This window comes from Glycine max, chromosome 19 (genome assembly GCF_000004515.6).
Source record: "Glycine max cultivar Williams 82 chromosome 19, Glycine_max_v4.0, whole genome shotgun sequence".
Lineage (NCBI taxonomy): Eukaryota > Viridiplantae > Streptophyta > Magnoliopsida > Fabales > Fabaceae > Glycine > Glycine max.
Window position 1 is genome coordinate 28,845,290 of NC_038255.2, and position 18,151 is coordinate 28,863,440.

General features: G+C 43.1%; 1 protein-coding gene across 1 annotated transcript; it reads right to left on the reverse strand.

Annotated features, from left to right (window-relative positions):
• Positions 1 to 6,785: 6,785 nt before the first annotated feature.
• LOC102667025 (uncharacterized) lies at positions 6,786 to 8,017 on the reverse strand. The gene is made up of 3 exons (XM_006605050.1): positions 7,672 to 8,017; positions 7,194 to 7,525; positions 6,786 to 7,097 (listed from the first exon to the last, which is right to left on the reverse strand). The coding sequence occupies exons 1-3, from the start codon at positions 8,015 to 8,017 to the stop codon at positions 6,786 to 6,788; spliced, it is 990 nt and encodes a 329-aa protein (XP_006605113.1).
• Between the last annotated feature and the right edge of the window lie 10,134 nt (positions 8,018 to 18,151).

The window sequence follows — 18,151 nt, forward strand, 5'->3', positions numbered from 1 at the left end:
ATTTAGGCTGCCTTTGTTTATTTTCTTCATTGTTGGATTTTGGCCGCATGGGCCTTGTAATTATGACAATTTTTTCTTCTTCTTTTGATAATGAATTTGCATTCCTTTGTCGATGAATTTTGCATAGTATGCATGTCTTGTGTGTTTGCCTTTGTCTTTGCAATGTTTCGTTACTTGTGGTAGTATGAATAGGCCATTGTGGTGAGCGTGAAATCTTTGATGACGTAGGAAGCAAGACCTTGGCAGTGTATGAAGCAAGGCCTTGGTAATGTAGGAATCAATGCCTCAATAGTCTTGTGTGGAGTAGAGAAGTATGAAATAATCTCAGGTTTGATTTCAACATGATTAAAAGTCACGTCACTCAAGCGATGGTGCTTCCTTTTGCTTTGCAGAGCTTCTCCTTTGATGCTTGTGAGGAGTTGATTTGGTTTGCACCTGGTTGAAGGTCTTGTTAATCATTTTGGTGGTAGGTCATTTAGCCTTATGGAACCCAAACCTTTGGCAATGGTCGTTGTGGTTCTTAAGGAGTGGGCTGACCAAGGGGGTGCCTTGGGTTTTATAAGAATGTATATCAAGGGTGGATCTTGAGTTTCTGATATTCTTGCAGACTTGTATTCCAGCACAGATAAAATTTAGGAGTAGAAAAGATTGCCAAGGGTAAACCTTACGTACCTTGATTTCTTGTGGAGACGGAACTTGACAGAAGAGGAGCTCACCCAAGATGAACCTAGGGTCTAAGGAGCCTGAGACCAAGGATGGGTTTTGACAAGCCTGTAGAGTTGCATTGAGGCTTACCAAGGATAGACCTTGGGTTTTGCATACCTGTGAGACTCACCAAGGGTAAACCTTGGATTTGACGAGCCTTTGGAGAACTTACCAGGGAATTATTCGTCCTAGGTTTTGGAAAGACTCACCAAAGGTGGACCTTGGGTTTGACGAGCCTGGTGTGTGCAGCGCACGCGTCGTGCTCTTGCATACATGTCACTTATGGAGTGGCACGTACTAGAGACGTAATATCGTGCTCTTGCATATGTGTGACACGTACTAGAGACGTAATATCGTGCTCTTGCATACATGTCACTTATGGAGTGGCACGTACTAGAGACGTAATATCGTGCTCTTGCATACATGTCACTTATGGAGTGGCACGTACTAGAGACGTAATATCGTGCTTTTGCATATGTGTGACACGTACTAGAGACTTAATTTCATGCTCTTGCATACGTGTCACTCATGGAGTGGCACGTACTGAAGACGTGGTGTCATGCTCTTGCATACGTGTCCCTCATGGAATGGCACTACTGGAGACGTAATATCATGCTCTTACATACGTGTCACTCTGGAGTGACACATACTGGAGACGTGGTGTTCTGCTCTTGCATTGGCGTCACTTGTGGAGTGACACGTACTAGAGATGTGGAGTGGCGTGTGCATGAGACATGGAGTTGTACTCGACTTGCCACAAGAAGTTCCTCTTTCCATAGTCCTTTAGGCTTGTTGAGTCTAGTTCAAATTGAGGATGACTCTGTTGGCTGCCTTTGTCTGTCCATTGGTCTGGGGATATTCGATAGAGGTGACAAGGTGCTTGATGCCTAGCCTCGTCAGGAAGTTTTCTTAAGTATGAGCTTTGAATTGAGTGTCGTTGTCCGTGACAATGGCGTATGGGAGGCCGTACATGCAAATGAGGTGTTTCTAGGTGAATTTCTCCACCTGGTTGGCCATGATTTCTCGTAGTGGTCTTGCTTCGATCCACTTGGTGAAGTAATCAATAGCCACAAGTAGGTACTTGACTGCTCCTGGAGCTTTTAGGAGTGGTCCCTATATGTCCATTCCCCACATGGCAAATGGCCAAAGGGACCACAGACTATGGAGATTGTTAGGAGGGGTGTGTTGATGCAATCCTATCCCGCAAGGGCATTGGATAGAAGACTCAAAGTAGATTGGTCCAAAGATCCAAGGTAAGGCCCTAGGGTTCTCATGAGCCTTAGGGTAGATTTTGAGCCCATGGGCTAAGTATGAGCCCGCTTATCTTTGTAAATATTAGAATAGGTTTTTCCCTCGTTTGGGCCTTGTATTTTGGCCATTCTAGTAGTATAGGGTTTTAGCCTTGTATTTCGAGGCATTTTAAGTAGTCTTTGTACTAGGGATTTTTTTTTTGTATTTTCGTGTATTTTTTCATGGGGGTGAGCTTAGCTATTATAGGGGGTGTGTAGCTAAGCTCTAGCTTGTCATCTCAAGGAGGTGAGCTTAGCTAAGCCCCACTACAAAGACTACTCAAAATGCCTCGAAATACAAGGCTAAAACCCTATACTACTAGAATGACCAAAAGACAAGGCCCAAATGAAGAAAAAACCTATTCTAATATTTACAAAGATAAGCGGGCTCCTACTTAGTCCATGGGCTCGAAATCTACCCTAAGGCTCATGAGAACCCTAGGGCCTTCCCTTGGATCTCTGGACCAATCTACTTGGAGTCTTCTATCCAATGCCCTTGCGGGGTAGGATTGCATCATGTGTGGAACATCTGCAAACTCTTGGCATCGTCTACACTTTTTGGTGAAGTTGAGGGTGTCGACTGTGAGTGTTGGCCAGTAGTAGCCAACTCATACCACTTTGGTAGCAATAGAGTGACCCTAGGTGTGAAGGCTGCAGATCCCTTCATGAAGTTCTCTCATGACATAATCTACTTATTGGCTGTTATAGCATTTGAGTAAGGGTGTTGTTAACCCTCTTTTGAATAACTCACCATCAAGGATGACATAGTAGCAAGCAACACCCCCTAAATTAAGAAATTCTTGTAGAGAGTCATCCAGTCTGGTTCCTTTTCTTCTCTAGCCATAACTTCTTCAGGTCTGCTCTAGTGTTGCCCTCCCTGGGTATGTAGTACTTGAGCATCACTGTTTCCTTGGTCTGGTATCTGTTGGCAACCTATCCTTGGACAAGCTACGAATCTGTGTAGCATCATAACTTCCTGGCCCAGACTTCTCTTGCTAGTATAAGACTTGCAATGAGTGCCTCGTACTCAACTTGATTGTTTGAGGTTTCAAAGTTGAGCTTGAGGGCTTGCTCTAGGGTGACATTGTTAAGGCCTTCGAGGATGATTCTTTCCCTGCTCCCCTTCACATTGGTTCTATGTGCCATCAATGTAGAGGCTCCACCAATCTAGGGTGGTTTATTCATTCCCAACAAATTTTGCCAAAACGTCTGCCATGAACTCTGAAAGTTCTACGGATCAAGCTACCATTCTGATGCAATCCTCCCAAGGAGGGGACCCATCACCAGAGCCATGACTAAGAGACTCCAAGAAGATTGGGCTAGGGATGATTCTTTCCCTGCTCCCCTTCACGTTGATTCTCATGAGCCTTAGGGTAGATTTTGGGTCCATGGGCTAAGTATGAGCCCACTTATCTTTGTACATATTAGATTTAGGTTTCATTATTTTTGGGCCTTGTATTTAGGGCTCCATAGTGTAGGGAGGGTACCCCACAAGTTTAGGGTATCCTAGTAATGTAGGATTTTTCAGCCCTTGTATTTTAGGGCACCTAGACTAGTTTTTGTATTATGGGCAATTTTGTAATTTCCCATGCCTTAAGTGCACTATTTGATGTGCATGTTGGGAGAGAAATTTAATTGAATTGGGAGAAGCCCAATCCAATTATATTTCAAACTAGCCTAAGGGGGAGGTTAGCATTTGCTTGTTGCACCCCATTTTCACATCATATAGTCACACTTTGTGCATGTCCTTCATGCTTGAGATGCTTCATGACACCTAAGCACACTTAGTGGAGAATCTTGGATTTGATCTTGGATTAATGGGATGAACCATACCTAAAATTTACTAATCATAATTAGTGAAATTTTGGCTCCAAATTTGGCACCACAAATTCAAATTCAAGTGAAGTTTGAATAGAAATTCAAATTTCCCTCCAATTTTGTGTGACACTTGGGCTATAAATAGAGGTCTTGTGTTTGCATTTGGCAACTTTGATCATTTGAGAAATTAGACTTCTCCCTTTTCTCTTTCTCAAAATTTCGTTCCCCTCTCTTCCTTTACCTCCACTCATCTTCTCCTATCTTCAAGCTCTTATCCATGGCTTCCTATGGTGGTGAGCTTCTTCTTGACTCATTTTCTCCTTGAAGTGGAATCTCTAATCACCTTTCCTCCTTCTCTATTTTTCTGCCATTGATCTTCAAGAAGCAAAGGACTCTATTGATGAAGAAGATCCAAGGCCTACAAGCTCTACATGGAGCTACATTACATTTTCCCTGCTAGTTCGGGCTTTTGTAGAACCTCTTTTGATGGGGTAGTTCATCTTAACTACCATTTGGTGACTTTGAAAATACGGTCTGAGATGTTGGGCCGAGGTGATGAGTGCTAGCTCCATCTTTTCTATCATTTGGTAGTGCTTCTCAGTGTGATGGAGTATGCAGCTAATGAAGTAGATGGGTAGCTGATGCTTCCTTTCCTCTTATATGAGGGCTTAGCTAACGGCTTTGTCCCATAGGAAGGGCTCAGCCTTTTTGAGCAGTTTGTAAAATGGCTTCGCTTTTTCGGCGAGCTTTGGGAGGAACCTGGACAGGGATGCTAGTCTTCCATTCAACCTCTAGACTTCTTGGAGGTTAGTAGGACTATGCATCTCTAATATAGTTGTGCATTTGTTGGGGTTGGCTTCTATTCCCTGGTGTGTGATCACAAAGTCTAGGAACTTGCCTCCATCGACCCTGAAGGTACATTTTTTCAGGTTGAGGCACATGTTGTATTTGTGGAGCTCTCTAATCTCCTGCTTGAAAATTTGGTCCATCAATCTTTGTTATGTAGCGCCTGCATTTTTTAGGCCAAAGGACATGACCCTGTAGCAAAAGTTGGCATCTTCAGTGATAAATGTTGTTTTCTCCTTAACTAGAGCATGCATCCTAATCTGGTTGTATCCAGAGTAAGCGTCTAGGAAGCTTAGCACCTGGAACTCAGATGCTCCATCAACTACGTTGTTAATGTTAAATAGAAGGTATGCATATTTTCTTTTCGAAGTCAGCCACACATATATATAGGCCCATTGTGTCTTTTCAAAATGGTTTGAAGAGATGTGTCTTTTCAAAAAGCTTTTCTGAAAATTTCTCACTGGTAATCGATTACACAGTTATATTTTGAAGGGTCATGACTTTTCAACGTATTTTCTGAAGTGTCATTACTGGTAATCGATTACAACCATCTGGTAATCGATAACAAGATTCAAAATTCAAATTTCAAAACCCTTTTGAATAGTTGGTAATCGATTACAACCATCTGGTAATCGATTACAAGATTCAAAATTCAAATTTTAAAACCCTTTTGAAAAGCTCATTTGAAATCTTGTCTTTGGTAATCGATTACATTGTCTGGTAATCGATTACCAGCACCTTTGAGCTGTTTGAAAATAATTTGTTGAGGCCAAAACTTATCAACCAGTGAGATGCTTTTAACAAATAAACTAAGGCCTTATCTTTTTCTTGATCTTGTTTGCTTGACCTTGAATTAATCTTGAAGCAATCTCTCTTTGCTTAACCTTGAATGTTTCTTGAAGAAATTTTGTTTGATTATACTTTGGCATAATCAAAACCTGCATGATTCACACCTGCATGAAAGGAATGCAAGAATAAATGACACGAAGGTGCACAAAAAGCTTGAAGATGCTGCTGCCAATGGAATTCCCATGAATCCTTATGTAATGGCTTTTGATTTTTTGGGGGAAGATGGGGTGAAATCTGATTTCACCCCCCCCTCCCCCTTTTTATTTTTTCGTCAGCCTCTACTCGCCCAGGCAAGTTAATCTTTTATTAAATCTTTTTTTTTGCAAAGTTATTTTGTTATTATTATTATATATATTTCCCTTTTAAGCCTTATAATTATGAACAAACTCTAGGTAAACTTACGAGATAATTCAAGAAAAGGAACAAACCAGGCTCGCAATGGAAAGCATGAAACATAAAATTAAAGAGCAAAGTTTAGAGATATTAGGTTGCCTCCTAGGAGCGCTTCTTTAACGTCTTTAGCCAAACGCGGGGTTGTGTTCGAGGCTTTGCCATCTCATCCTCCCTAACTCCCTTGATTGTGAGCAAATCTGATCATGGACCTAAAACCTGTTGGCACCTGCTCTAATGTTTTGACAAAGAAAATGTTAACATGCAAATATGAAAAAGATGCTACGAGATGCTCGTGTCACCTTTCCATTTTCCCCTAGGCTTACCCAAGTTGGCGTGGTGCTGACCATCACCCAAAACGACCCTTCATTCCTTTTCCCTGTTGCAAAATACTTTGATGGTAAGATGAAAATGCATGCATGTTTATGATTGAACGTTAAATGTAATAATTAAATGGGTGTTGTGATTTTTTTTCGTTGTCGTGTTCAATTTTACTTAACGCTTACGGCACCCCTGCTGAACATGCCGAATGGCTCCGAAATACCATTCGTGTGAATAAGCAAGAAAAATGAGAGTGTACGTTCATGCCCAACAGCAATAAAAAGAGCAAAGGATACAACACTGGAGGGAGAGATGAAAATCATTAATCCATATTTATTAATATTGTTTACAAAAATCTTAAGACTTGGAGATCCTAATGAGTCCTTGAGGAGGTCCAAACATTGAGCCTTTGAAATGCCCCAAGTATTACGCGTAATATCGTTTGTCGATGTCGGAATTCACAAGCGAAGGCAGCTCTTCATCATCCGTGTTCGTGAGCAACAACGTTGCTCCTAAGAAAGTCTTCTTTACCACAAAGGGTCCTTCATAGTTTGGGGCCCATTTCCCTCAGTGATCCTTTTGAACTTGCGACACTTTCTTCAGAACAAGATCCCCCTCGCTGAACTTACGCGGGCGCACCCTCTTGTCAAAAGTGTTTTTCACTCTGCTCTGATATAGTCGCCCATGGCTCATGGCAGCCAATCTCTTACCTTCAATAAGATTTAATTGATCAAAGTGTGTCTGGGCCCAATCTACTTCTTCCAATCCTAACTCTACTAGGATTCTTAAAGAAGGAATCTCCACCTTAAACAGGAGCACAACTTCCATCCTGTATACCAAAGAGAACGGGGTTGCCCCAGTAGCTGTGCGTACAGAAGTCTGATAACCATGCAGTGCGAAGGGAAGCATTTCGTGCCAATCCTTGTATGATACAATCATCTTCTGAATAATCTTCTTGATGTTCTTATTGGCAACCTCAATTGCCCCGTTCATCTTGGGCCTATAAGGTGTGGAATTATGGTATTGGATTTTGAAGTCCTCACACATTTCCTTCATCATCTTGTTGTTTAAATTGGTGGCATTATCGGTGATGATCTTTCTGGGTAACCCATATCTGCAAATTATCTCCTTCTTAATGAATCTAATCACCACATTTCTAGTCATGCTAGCATATGAAGCTTCTTCCACCCATTTGGTGAAGTAATCAATGGCGACTAAAATGAAGCGATGCCTGCTTGAAGCCTTGGGTTCGATGGCCCCGATCATGTCTATGCCCCACATTGAGAATGGCCACGGTGCTACAATACCTTCAATGGTACAGGTGGAGCATTAACATTATCAGTGAAGGTCTAGCATTTCCTCACATGAACGCAACAATCATTCTCCATAGTGAGCCAGTAATACCCCGCACTCAGAATCTTTCAGGCCATGGCATGTCCATCGGCATGTGTACCAAAGGATCCCTCATGCACCTCCACTAGCATTTGTTCGGCCTCTTTTGCATCAACACATCGAAGCAACACCATGTCATGGTTTCTTTTGTACAAGACATTCCCACTCAAGAGGAAATTGGTTGCCAATCTCCGAAATGTTCTTTTGTCATTGTCAGAGGCCTCAAGCGGGTATTCCTTATCTTTAATGTATTTCTTGATATCAAAGTACCAAGGTTTACCATCCTCTTCCTCTTCTATCAAACAACAATGTGCAGGCTCAACACGACATCTGAATTCGATGTATGGCAAATCTCCATGTGAGCTCACTTTGAACATGGACGATAGAGTGACAAGGGCGTCAGCCATTTAGTTTTCCTCTCTGGGAATGTGATGAAATGATATGTCATCAAAAAGTTCCATCAATTTCCTGATGTAAGCCTAGTAAGGCACCAACTTGTCGTATTTGGTCTCCTATTCACCTTTCAACTGATGAATGACCAATGTCGTATACTTTGAGCAACTTGACCCTAAGGGTGCATGCCTCGTACTCTGCTATATTGTTCATGCAGTCAAAACACAACCTAGTCGTGAAAGGTATATGTTGTTTATCCGAGGAAACCAACACCACCCCAATCCCATGGCCTAGTGCATTAGACACCCCATCAAACCACACAACCCACTTATCCATATCCTCTTCTTCAACCTCTTTTTCAAATAAGGCCATAATATCATCATTAGGAAATTCTGGATGCATAGGTTGATAATCGCTTATGGGTTGTTGAGCTAGATAATCTGCCAAGGCGCTCCCCTTTATCGTCGTCTGAGTGACAAAGACAATATCAAACTCTAACAATAGAACCTGCCACCGAGCTATCCTCCCAATGAAAGCGGGCTTTTCGAAGATGTACTTGATGGGATCCATTTTGGACACCAACCAAGTAGTGTAACTCAGCATATACTGCCTCAAATGGTAAGCTGCCCACGCCAAGGCACAACACGTCCTCTCTAGCAACGAGTAGTTCATCTCGCATGTTGTAAACTTCTTGCTCAAGTAGTAGATGGCCCGTTCCCTTTTTCCAGATTCATTGTGTTGTCCTAGCACACACCTCATCGACTCATCTAATACTGTCATGTATAGGATAAGAGGTCTTCCGGTCACCGGCGACACGAGCACAGGAGGATTCATCAAACACCATTTAATCCTTTCAAATGCCACTTGACAATCATCGTCCCACTGGACAAACTGATTTTTGCACAATAATTTGAAAAGAGGCTCGCAAGTGGCGGTTAATTGTGATATGAATATCGCTATGTAGTTCAACCTTCCCAAGAAACCTCAGACCTGTTTCTTGGTACGTGGCTCAGGCATCTCGAGGATTGCTTTTACCTTGTATGGATCCACCTCTATTCCTTTCTAGCTAACGACAAAGCCAAGCAATTTTCCAGATTTTACCCCGAACGTACACTTTGCGAGATTCAGCCTTAACCTATATTTACGCAACCACCCGAACAACTTCCGCGAATTAACTAAGTGTTCCTGCTTCGTCCTTGATTTGGTGATCATGTCATCCATGTAGACCTCGATCTCTTTATGCATCATGTCGTGGAATAATGCCACCATGGCCCACTGGTATGTTGCCCCAGTGTTCTTCAGCCCAAATGACATCATCTTGTAGCAGAAGGTTCCCTACAGAGTGATGAAGGTTGTCTTTTCCATATCCTCCAATGTCATCGTTATCTGATTGTAACGCGAAAACCCATCCATGAAAGAGAATCGGGCAAAGCTCATCATGTTATCTACGAGAACATCGATGTGCGGTAAAGGAAAGTTATCCTTTGGACTGGCCCGGTTTAGATCCCGATAGTCCACGTACATTCGCACCTTCTCATCCTTTTTGGGGACCGGCACGATATTGGCAACCCATTCTAGGTACCGAGAAATGGCCAAGAAATAGGCGTTGAATTTCTTCTTTACTTCCTCCTTTATCTTTAGGGACATCTCAGGTTTCATTCTCCTTAATTTTTGCTTTATCGGGGAGCACTCGGGATTTAGAGGTAGCTTGTGCTGCACAATTTCCGAGCTCAAACCAGGCATATCCTAGTAAGACCAAGCGAAGATGTCTTGGTAGTCTCGCAATAGAGTCATTAACTCATCTTGGATGTTCGTGGACATACAAGTGCCGACCTTGACCTCCTTTTTCTCTCCACCAATGCCTAAATTCACTACCTCTGTCACTTCTCGGTGCTGCTTCACCTTTCTTTCTTCTTACTCCACCATTCTCCTCAAATCCGAGGGAAGTTCCCAATCCTCATTTTCTTCCTTCTCGACTTGATTTACTAGTTACTCAAAGTCAACATTCGGGTCCTCGGTATCACTACTTTCACAGGACTCATTGTTGGATCAGTGTCAAATCATTTAATCACAACGAAAATAAATACACAGAAGAATGAAATGGACGAAAGTGCAAGAGGGAACATGTCAATAAAAGGGTTGTATATTTATAATTTCAGGAACATTTAAAGAAAAGGTATGCCCAATAAAAGCAAACCCTAAAGCCTAGGCCCAACAATAGGGTTCAAACTATTGGATTACATTGGATTTGACACCGAAATCTCGGGTCGCTCCATGATCTTCCAATTCTTCAATTCAAAACCTGGGGAGCACGGGTGCACCCAACTTGGCTGCTCTTGGTTGGTTCCTTCGTCTAGCACAACAACTTGATTCTCATGCATCCATCCCGCGCTGACAAAGCTTTTGCTAATGTGGCAGATAGGGACCCTCTCCATCTGTGGTCCCCGCCCTTGTAAATTGGCTAGGCTTCTTTCTTTCCTTTCTAAGGCGACCCTTTTCTTGTCAGCATGTGTAGGCTCATAACCCAAACCAAACCTCCCATGGTTTTCAATGAACTTCACAAGCTTGCCATGCCATCACCATTCCGGGCTCATACCCATCCCTTAACATGACTCATACCACCATCAAGGAGGCACCAGATAAACGTGGTTGCACCAGAGGAGCCTCCACATAAGCATTGTTCATAATTTCTAGTGCTTGCAAATATGTTTCCAATGAATCCTCCACAACTTCCACATAGGGTGTAGAGGATGGACAACTCACTAGTATATCTTCTTCACCCGACACTATAACCATTTGTCCTTCCACCACAAACATCAATTTCTGGTGCAACATTGACGGGACCACCCCAACAAAATGGATCCAAGGTCGACCTAGCAAGCAACTGTAGGCGGGGTTTATGTCCATTACTTGGAAAGTTTATCTGGCATGTGTGTGGCCTAATTTGAATCGAGAGATCCATCTCTCCTCTCACGTCACCCCGGATACCATCAAAAGCTTTTACCACCATGGAGCTTGGCCTCATGTATGACGCATCAAATAGCAGCTTATCCAATGTAGTTTTAGGCATGACATTGAGGGAAGAGTCATTGTCAATGACTACCTTGGCCACTATGTGGTCCATGCATTTGACAGACACGTGCAGAGCCTTGTTGTGTCCCATGCCCTTAACTGGTATCTCCTCATCGGCAAAAGTCAGGTAATTGTTGGTAGTGATGTTGTTGACTATTCCCCCGAAGCCCTCCACTGATATGTCTTACGCTACATGGGCTTCATTTAAAATTTTGACCAACACCGCCCGATGAGGCTCGGAATTCATGAGTAGCCCTAATAGAGAGATCTTGGCTAGAGTTTTGTTCAACTTCTCAATCACTTTGAATTCACTCTGTTGAATGATTCATAGAAATTCAGTCGCCTCCTCAGCTGATACCTCTCTCTTGCTAAAGTCGTCCCCTTCCTCTGCAATTTTTCCAATAGGGGCCTCATCATTCACGGTCGAGCCTATCTTCTCCCTCTCGCCTATATCCGCGTTCACCTTCCCCTTGTCTTTTGACCTTGCCGATAGTTCGGGAAGAGAGAAAATACGTCCACTACGAGTCATGCCACTCGTACCGGAAATGTTTGTAATCTTAGCAGATGGCATGTCATTCCCAACACGTATAACAGACGCGTCCTGCCTTTCGTCGGCCCCTGTACACCATATTTCCATGGTACCGCCTTATCACTCTTGCAAGGTAAGGGTGCTAGTGTCTTTGCTATAAAGGGATGGAAACCTCGGGGTACCTGAGTGGTAATATCCCTGGTGAAATGAAACACCAAAGGTTTAGGCATGCTTGGGTTTCTGTCCCCCGACTACATGCATACCTCTCCTTCCTCCTTCTTTGCACTGCAAATTTCAATTTTCCCTCTGCTTATCATTCCCTACAGCAGCTCCTCAGCTATTGGGCATGTTTCCACATCGTGTGACCCCCCTAGATGCATCAAGCACGAATCCCTTTGTTACCATCAAGGTCAATTACACCGACCTCACACAATGCTTCCAATATGAACTGCCTGGAAGTCGACACATCCCCTATCTACTTTAGCTCTTGAGGCTTCCATTCTTCCACTACATTCACCATCGAGCCTCCATGATTGGCAAGTGGATTAGTCCTCACATTTGGACTATCCTCTTGAAATGTCAGCCATCCAACATCAATCAAGCTTTGTACGTAGTGCTTAAAGGCTACACATTGCTCAACAGAGTGCCCCGAGACGCCGCCATGATAGGCGCATATGGCGTTAGGATTGTACCATCAACGAAATGGAGGTTGATAGACTTTTCTCGGGCTCACCACAGTCATTTGGTTGCTAAGCAAGAATGGTAGCAAGTCGACATACGACATTGGTATTGGGGTGAACTCTGTGGGTTTTCTTTCTGGGAAATTCCTCCTTGGGTTGGTGTTTGTATTGGGGTTGGGATTTACACTTGGTTTGGGCTGTGCAGGGAATGGATTTTGTGGGTGATGTTGGGGAGGTCCTTGTGGTTGATTGGGCATGCTCGATCGGATAGGTGTCGGGCAGGGGGGAGATCTGATATTGGTCAAGTAATTGTATTGGTGTGGTGGATATTGGTACATGGGGTTATGAGGGGTTTGTTGGGAATTTGGCCATGTGGGTGTTGTGGTTACGACATGGGCATCTCCCTCTTTTTTCTTTGCCCCACCTATTCCAATCCTCCTATTGCCAGCACTTGTTGAAGCGGCATAATTGAATTTTCCCCTTCTTAGGCCTACTTCGATCTTTTCGCCCATAAATACCAGGTCCACAAAACTCGAGGGCATGTATCCCACCATCTTCTCATAGTAGAACACAGGTAAAGTGTCTACTATCATTGTGATCATTTCCATCTCCATCATTGGGGGCACTACCTGAGCTGCCAGATCCTTCCACCTCTGGGCATATTCTTTGAAGGATTCATGCTCCCTTTTGCACATGTTCTGCAACTGCATTCTATTCGAAGCCATGTCAGAGATATACTAGTATTTCCTAATGAAGGCAGCCATTAGGTCTTTCCAGGAACGAATCCAGAAAGATTCCAGATTAGTGTACCATGTGATAGCTGCCCCAGCCAAACTCTCTTGAAAAATATGCATCAAGAGTTTCTCATCCTTCGTGTACGCCCCCATCTTCCAGCAGTACATCTTCAGGTGGTTCTTGGGGAAAGTGGTCCCCTTGTATTTGTCAAAGTCTGGCACTTTGAACTTTGGAGGAATGATGATGTCAGGTACTAGGTATAGTTCCGCCATGTCGGCAAAAGGGTAGTCTCCACCGCCTTCAATGGTCCTTAGCCTTTCTTCTATGTGCTCGAGATTTTCCCTTTCCACCATGGCAGGAGGCAATCTTCCCACCGAAAAATGTAAGGGTTGTAGTTGTGGTTGTGGGTGATACTGAGGGTCCCCTAAGGTGTTCAGTTGGGGTATGCCACCAAATGCTTGCCCCTCGGTGGCATATCCGAGGTAAGGCTTGAAGTCAGCCAGAGTGTGGTCTCGGGGTACTTCATGCGTCTCCCCCATGGGTTAAGCGACATGCGCATGCCCAGACTGAGGTTGTTGGCTCTCGAGGGGTATAGGAGTGGAGTGGTCAACATTCTCATCATGCCCATGTACAACATTGGATGGTGCATAGTTGGGAGGCAGGCCATATTGTGGGAAAGGATGCTTGCTCTGGACCTACACAAAATGGGGGCCGCCCGTATTTCCCAATGCTTCGCCTCCCTGACCTACCATGTCTGGGACTAGACGACTTACTTGATTCATACCAGATGGGTGAGTCGGATCTACCTCAATGGCGGAACTTGTAGCGATGACACAACCACGTTGACCTCCATCATTTTCCTCATGCTCATCATGGCCTCCATCATGGTGGTCATTTGGTCTTTCATGGCCTCCATGTTGGCCTTTATCTATTCATGAACTTCCTCTATCTCGCTCATGATTCTAGCCTTGGCACGTGTTTAGTAAGGGTGTCGTAAAGCGCGTTCGTCCTTTTTGGTTACTATTATTACTTTTTTATGATGACTATGACTGCTAAAAACAAAATGCAATGAGTAATGCAACAACTGAATAAACGTGAATGCATGACAATGATAAGTCGCTGAAATATTGAATTCACACAGGACATTCCGTAGAACATAGGGTCAAATCAAATCCTATTTTCATTAAAACAACATGGTTCATCACATCTTGTTAGAGTCAAAGTATAAATACAACACAGACGCCTCAACGATTCCTAATAATGTAGGTCATTAGTTCGACCATATGTTGGCAGTAATCAAAAAGACCGTGAAGTTCATCGGGAGCAGAGTACGTGTCAGCCACTGCCTTGGCTCTGGCTAACAACCTTGGAAGCTCTTGACTTTCATTTAGAGTGAGAGCAAATCTATTCATCCATTTCATGGCTTCCTTGTGCAATAGCTCTATCACCCCTTCTCTCGCTTCCTTTTCAATCTACAAAGCCAATACCTTTGCCTGTTCATCCTCCAGTATTTGCCCGTGACTAGCAGCTAGGTTCACCTTCTCCTTATATTGATAAATGATTATCAACATATTCTCTTCTATTTTGCTCAACTGCTCTGTCAAACTTCTCTTCGACCTCTGACAACTCTTCAATTTATCCTCTAACACCATGCTTTCCATCCTTGATTTGTCCCTCTCGGCCTTTCTAAGTTTGAGCTCATTACTGCTGCCCCACAAAGCCCATCGGAACTTGTTCCTACTCCACTCTTCCTTTTGGGCCTTTTTTGTTTTTCGCTCTAGCGCTTCAGCCGTGGTCATGTTGATATCTTTCAGCTCATCACATTCTTTCCTGACCCTAGTGACCGCCACCTTTAGCTTCTCTATTACTATTCTCGTTCTTTCGAGCTCAGCTTTCAAAGCTCGCACTTCTTCACTCTTCTCAGGAATTTCAGCCTCTTCCCCACTCAAGCCTTTTAGCTTTGGGAGCCAAGTTATCCCTTGCGTTCTAGACTTCAACCATTTTGATAGCCGCCTATGATTCCATTGCTACCTCCCCTAAGCTCCTTATCTTTTCTTTCCACTTTATTCCACGCTTTACGGACTCTCTGAAGTATCTTCGCATTAGTTTCACTGAAACCTCGCACAATGATTTCCTCCGATGGCGCACCTCTCATAGGGTAGCCTAACTATCTTATGGTCAGCACGAGATTATAATTAATACAACCTCATGTCCCTATCAAGGGGACATTCGAGAATCCTTCACATGAGCATAACACTCCTGCCCCTCCTTCTTTCCACTGTGGGAACCAACTAATGGACGTTCCCATCATGCCTGCCAAGAGTTCTTCCTAGTTTGCTTTACCCTTTTCGAAGCATATACGATGACCTTGTAGGGGACAGACATATCTACCTTCATGATGAAAAATGTGGGATACCAACCATACATAAAGATCAGACGTACAATAGATAATTCTTGCACTGCTCTTCTCGCATCTCAAGTTGAATGTATCATATGCATCCGCCAAAATTGCGATGAACGGGTTTTCCTTGCTGTGGTGATAAGCAATAAAGGCGTTAATTGCCGCTAGATCCACCAACCCGTCTATATTCGGGAATAGTACCGTCCCAATCACTAGCAGAGCTAATAAGTCGATGCTGCCTACTCTCCTCGGCTGGCCAGAGCTTCCGCCTTCTCCTCCAAGCGCTTCCTTGGTATCCCTGCCACCCCATTCCTATCTTGCTTCACTCGATCTAACTCTTGTTCCGAGATCTTGACCATTTTTTCTATTCTTGCCATAGAAGGATAAAATCTGGATAAAAGGTATGACTTCCTTCCCCCTAGCGGGCATCCTAAGATCCCTTTGAACTCCTCTATGGTTGGTGCTAACTGAAAGTCCCCAAAAGTTAAGCATCTGAGTGATTGGTCGTAGTATTGAGTGAAAGATGCGATGGCTTCAACGGACACTTCCATCATCACTAGATCCTAGATCTTCCTATATACCTTGCTGAAGGCTTGACGTTGAACTTGACCCATCCGTTGCCCCAGTTTTTGCAAGCTGGCTAGCTCTAGATTCTTGACTTTGACATGATAGAATCTCTTTTTAAAAGATGGCGCTTGGTCCGACCCCATGTTTGCGAGAATGAAAATTCTGATGACCAATACTTCAACACCCTATCATAGAGGAGATATGATGAATGCATCAGGGTATGGTTATGCTATGCATGACAAACGTATTTATCAATCGACACAATATGCCCGAAAGACTATCTTTTCTTATCCATAATGCATTGGGCATCATGGTTTGTTTGTAGTTATTACCATGGTACCCAATGCATGCAACTAAGAAAGCAGTACAGACTTTCGTGCTTTATTATGACTTTGAACACGAAAAGGAATGCAAGGCATGAGTGACTACATGGCCGAGGTATACATGAGTGAACATAGTGACTAACGACAATAGAAGATGCGGGGTTGGTAGCACAAAGAAAACATGTTAAACGAATGAGCATGATAACGTAATGACTTAATGCAAAATGCCACGTGTGAACATAATAACATGGTAAACACACGAATGATGTATACTATTACGACGTTATAAAGATATGCATGACTAAATCAAGGAAACAAGACATAGTGAGTTTGTTTCGTGTCCCTAGTTTAGGATCCTAATGGAGGGGATCAAAAGTTCTCTATCCGGTGATAACTCCCAAGGCTGGTCGTATGTAACTTTCAAAGGCTTCTAGAGATATCATCCTCTTTGGTAAAAACATTGTGGCGGTAGGGACTACCAGCGACAATGAATCATCAAAAGAGGAAAACTCTAGATAAGGCTTCACTGTTATCAAGCGAGTTGGTGACCCAGCATGACCACAGATCGACCTCCACTTCCTATGTCTCACACAGACCCGGGTATAGGGTATAATACCTCAATGTGTATGCAAAGGTGTAGGTGCCATGTGTGCATAGAACAAACAAATACTTCTAACTATGAATATAATAAATAGACAAACACACCAAACACGATATCATAGCAAAAGGTTATATACAAATATGGACAAAACAAAATATAAAAGAGAAAAGGGAACCTAAACAAGGAAAAAGTCACGATAAAAATGCACACCAATCGAATGGCTTAACTCTCTAACAAAGTCCCCAGTGGAGTCACCATCTGTCGCAACCTACCCTTCGACGGGAGGGCGAGGCGAAAAACAAAGGTGCGTCTTTCCAAAAAGAAAAAATGTGCAGGAGTTGCTACCAATGTTTATTTGAGGAAAACATTAGAAAAACCAAAAAGAGAGGTCTGCAAATTTTGAAAATAAGGGTTTGGGAGTTGTTTACGCATAGGAAAGGTATTAGCACCCCATGCGCCCGTCACAAGGGACGGCAACTTTTAATCGAGTGTGCGTAACGTGACTTCAAGATTATTTATTTCCCTTTTATATTTTTTTATTTTTTTGGGGTCGACAAGGGTGTTACCCTTGCTCCTACGTATCCTCAGGGCAATGAGGAATTCAGACCTACATAGTTCTTTAAAGTGAGAAAGTTTGTGTCAATTTTTTTTTTTATGCTTTTGAAAGGTTCACTTTTAATTAATAAGAACAAAAGATGGTTGTTAAAGCGTTGGACCTTGAACGATCTCAAGTGACTTTGATGGAGAGAAAATCAGTTATGCGTTGGTTTTATTAACTTTCAATGTCTTTAAAAGACAACTTTATGGTGCTAATGATCGGTTAAGGTTAAACTTTACAAAAAAAAATGAGATTTACTGATGATAGAAGGAGAGGATGAATACGCACAAAACAACAAGGGGTACCCCTAAGGGTGCATAGATCACATTCAAATCTTAAAAACAAAACTAACCAACGTTCACACGAAGAACACCGAATGAAGAATGATGTAGAGATTGATCACAGTCGCGATTTGGCAACGCCTCGACTTTGTTTCCTCTTCTTTCTTCTTCTTCTCTTTTATTTCTCTCAATTTCCTTCACTCCTCAATGCTGGAACCCCCTCCTCAGTCTCCCCTTCACGCCTATTTATAGAAAAAGGGGCACTTGGGACAATGGCAGCTCGCCCAGGTGAGCTAAGGCTTAGTCCTGAAGTAACTGGCTCGCCCAGGAGAGCTGGTTCCTTCACCTTGAAGTCATTTGG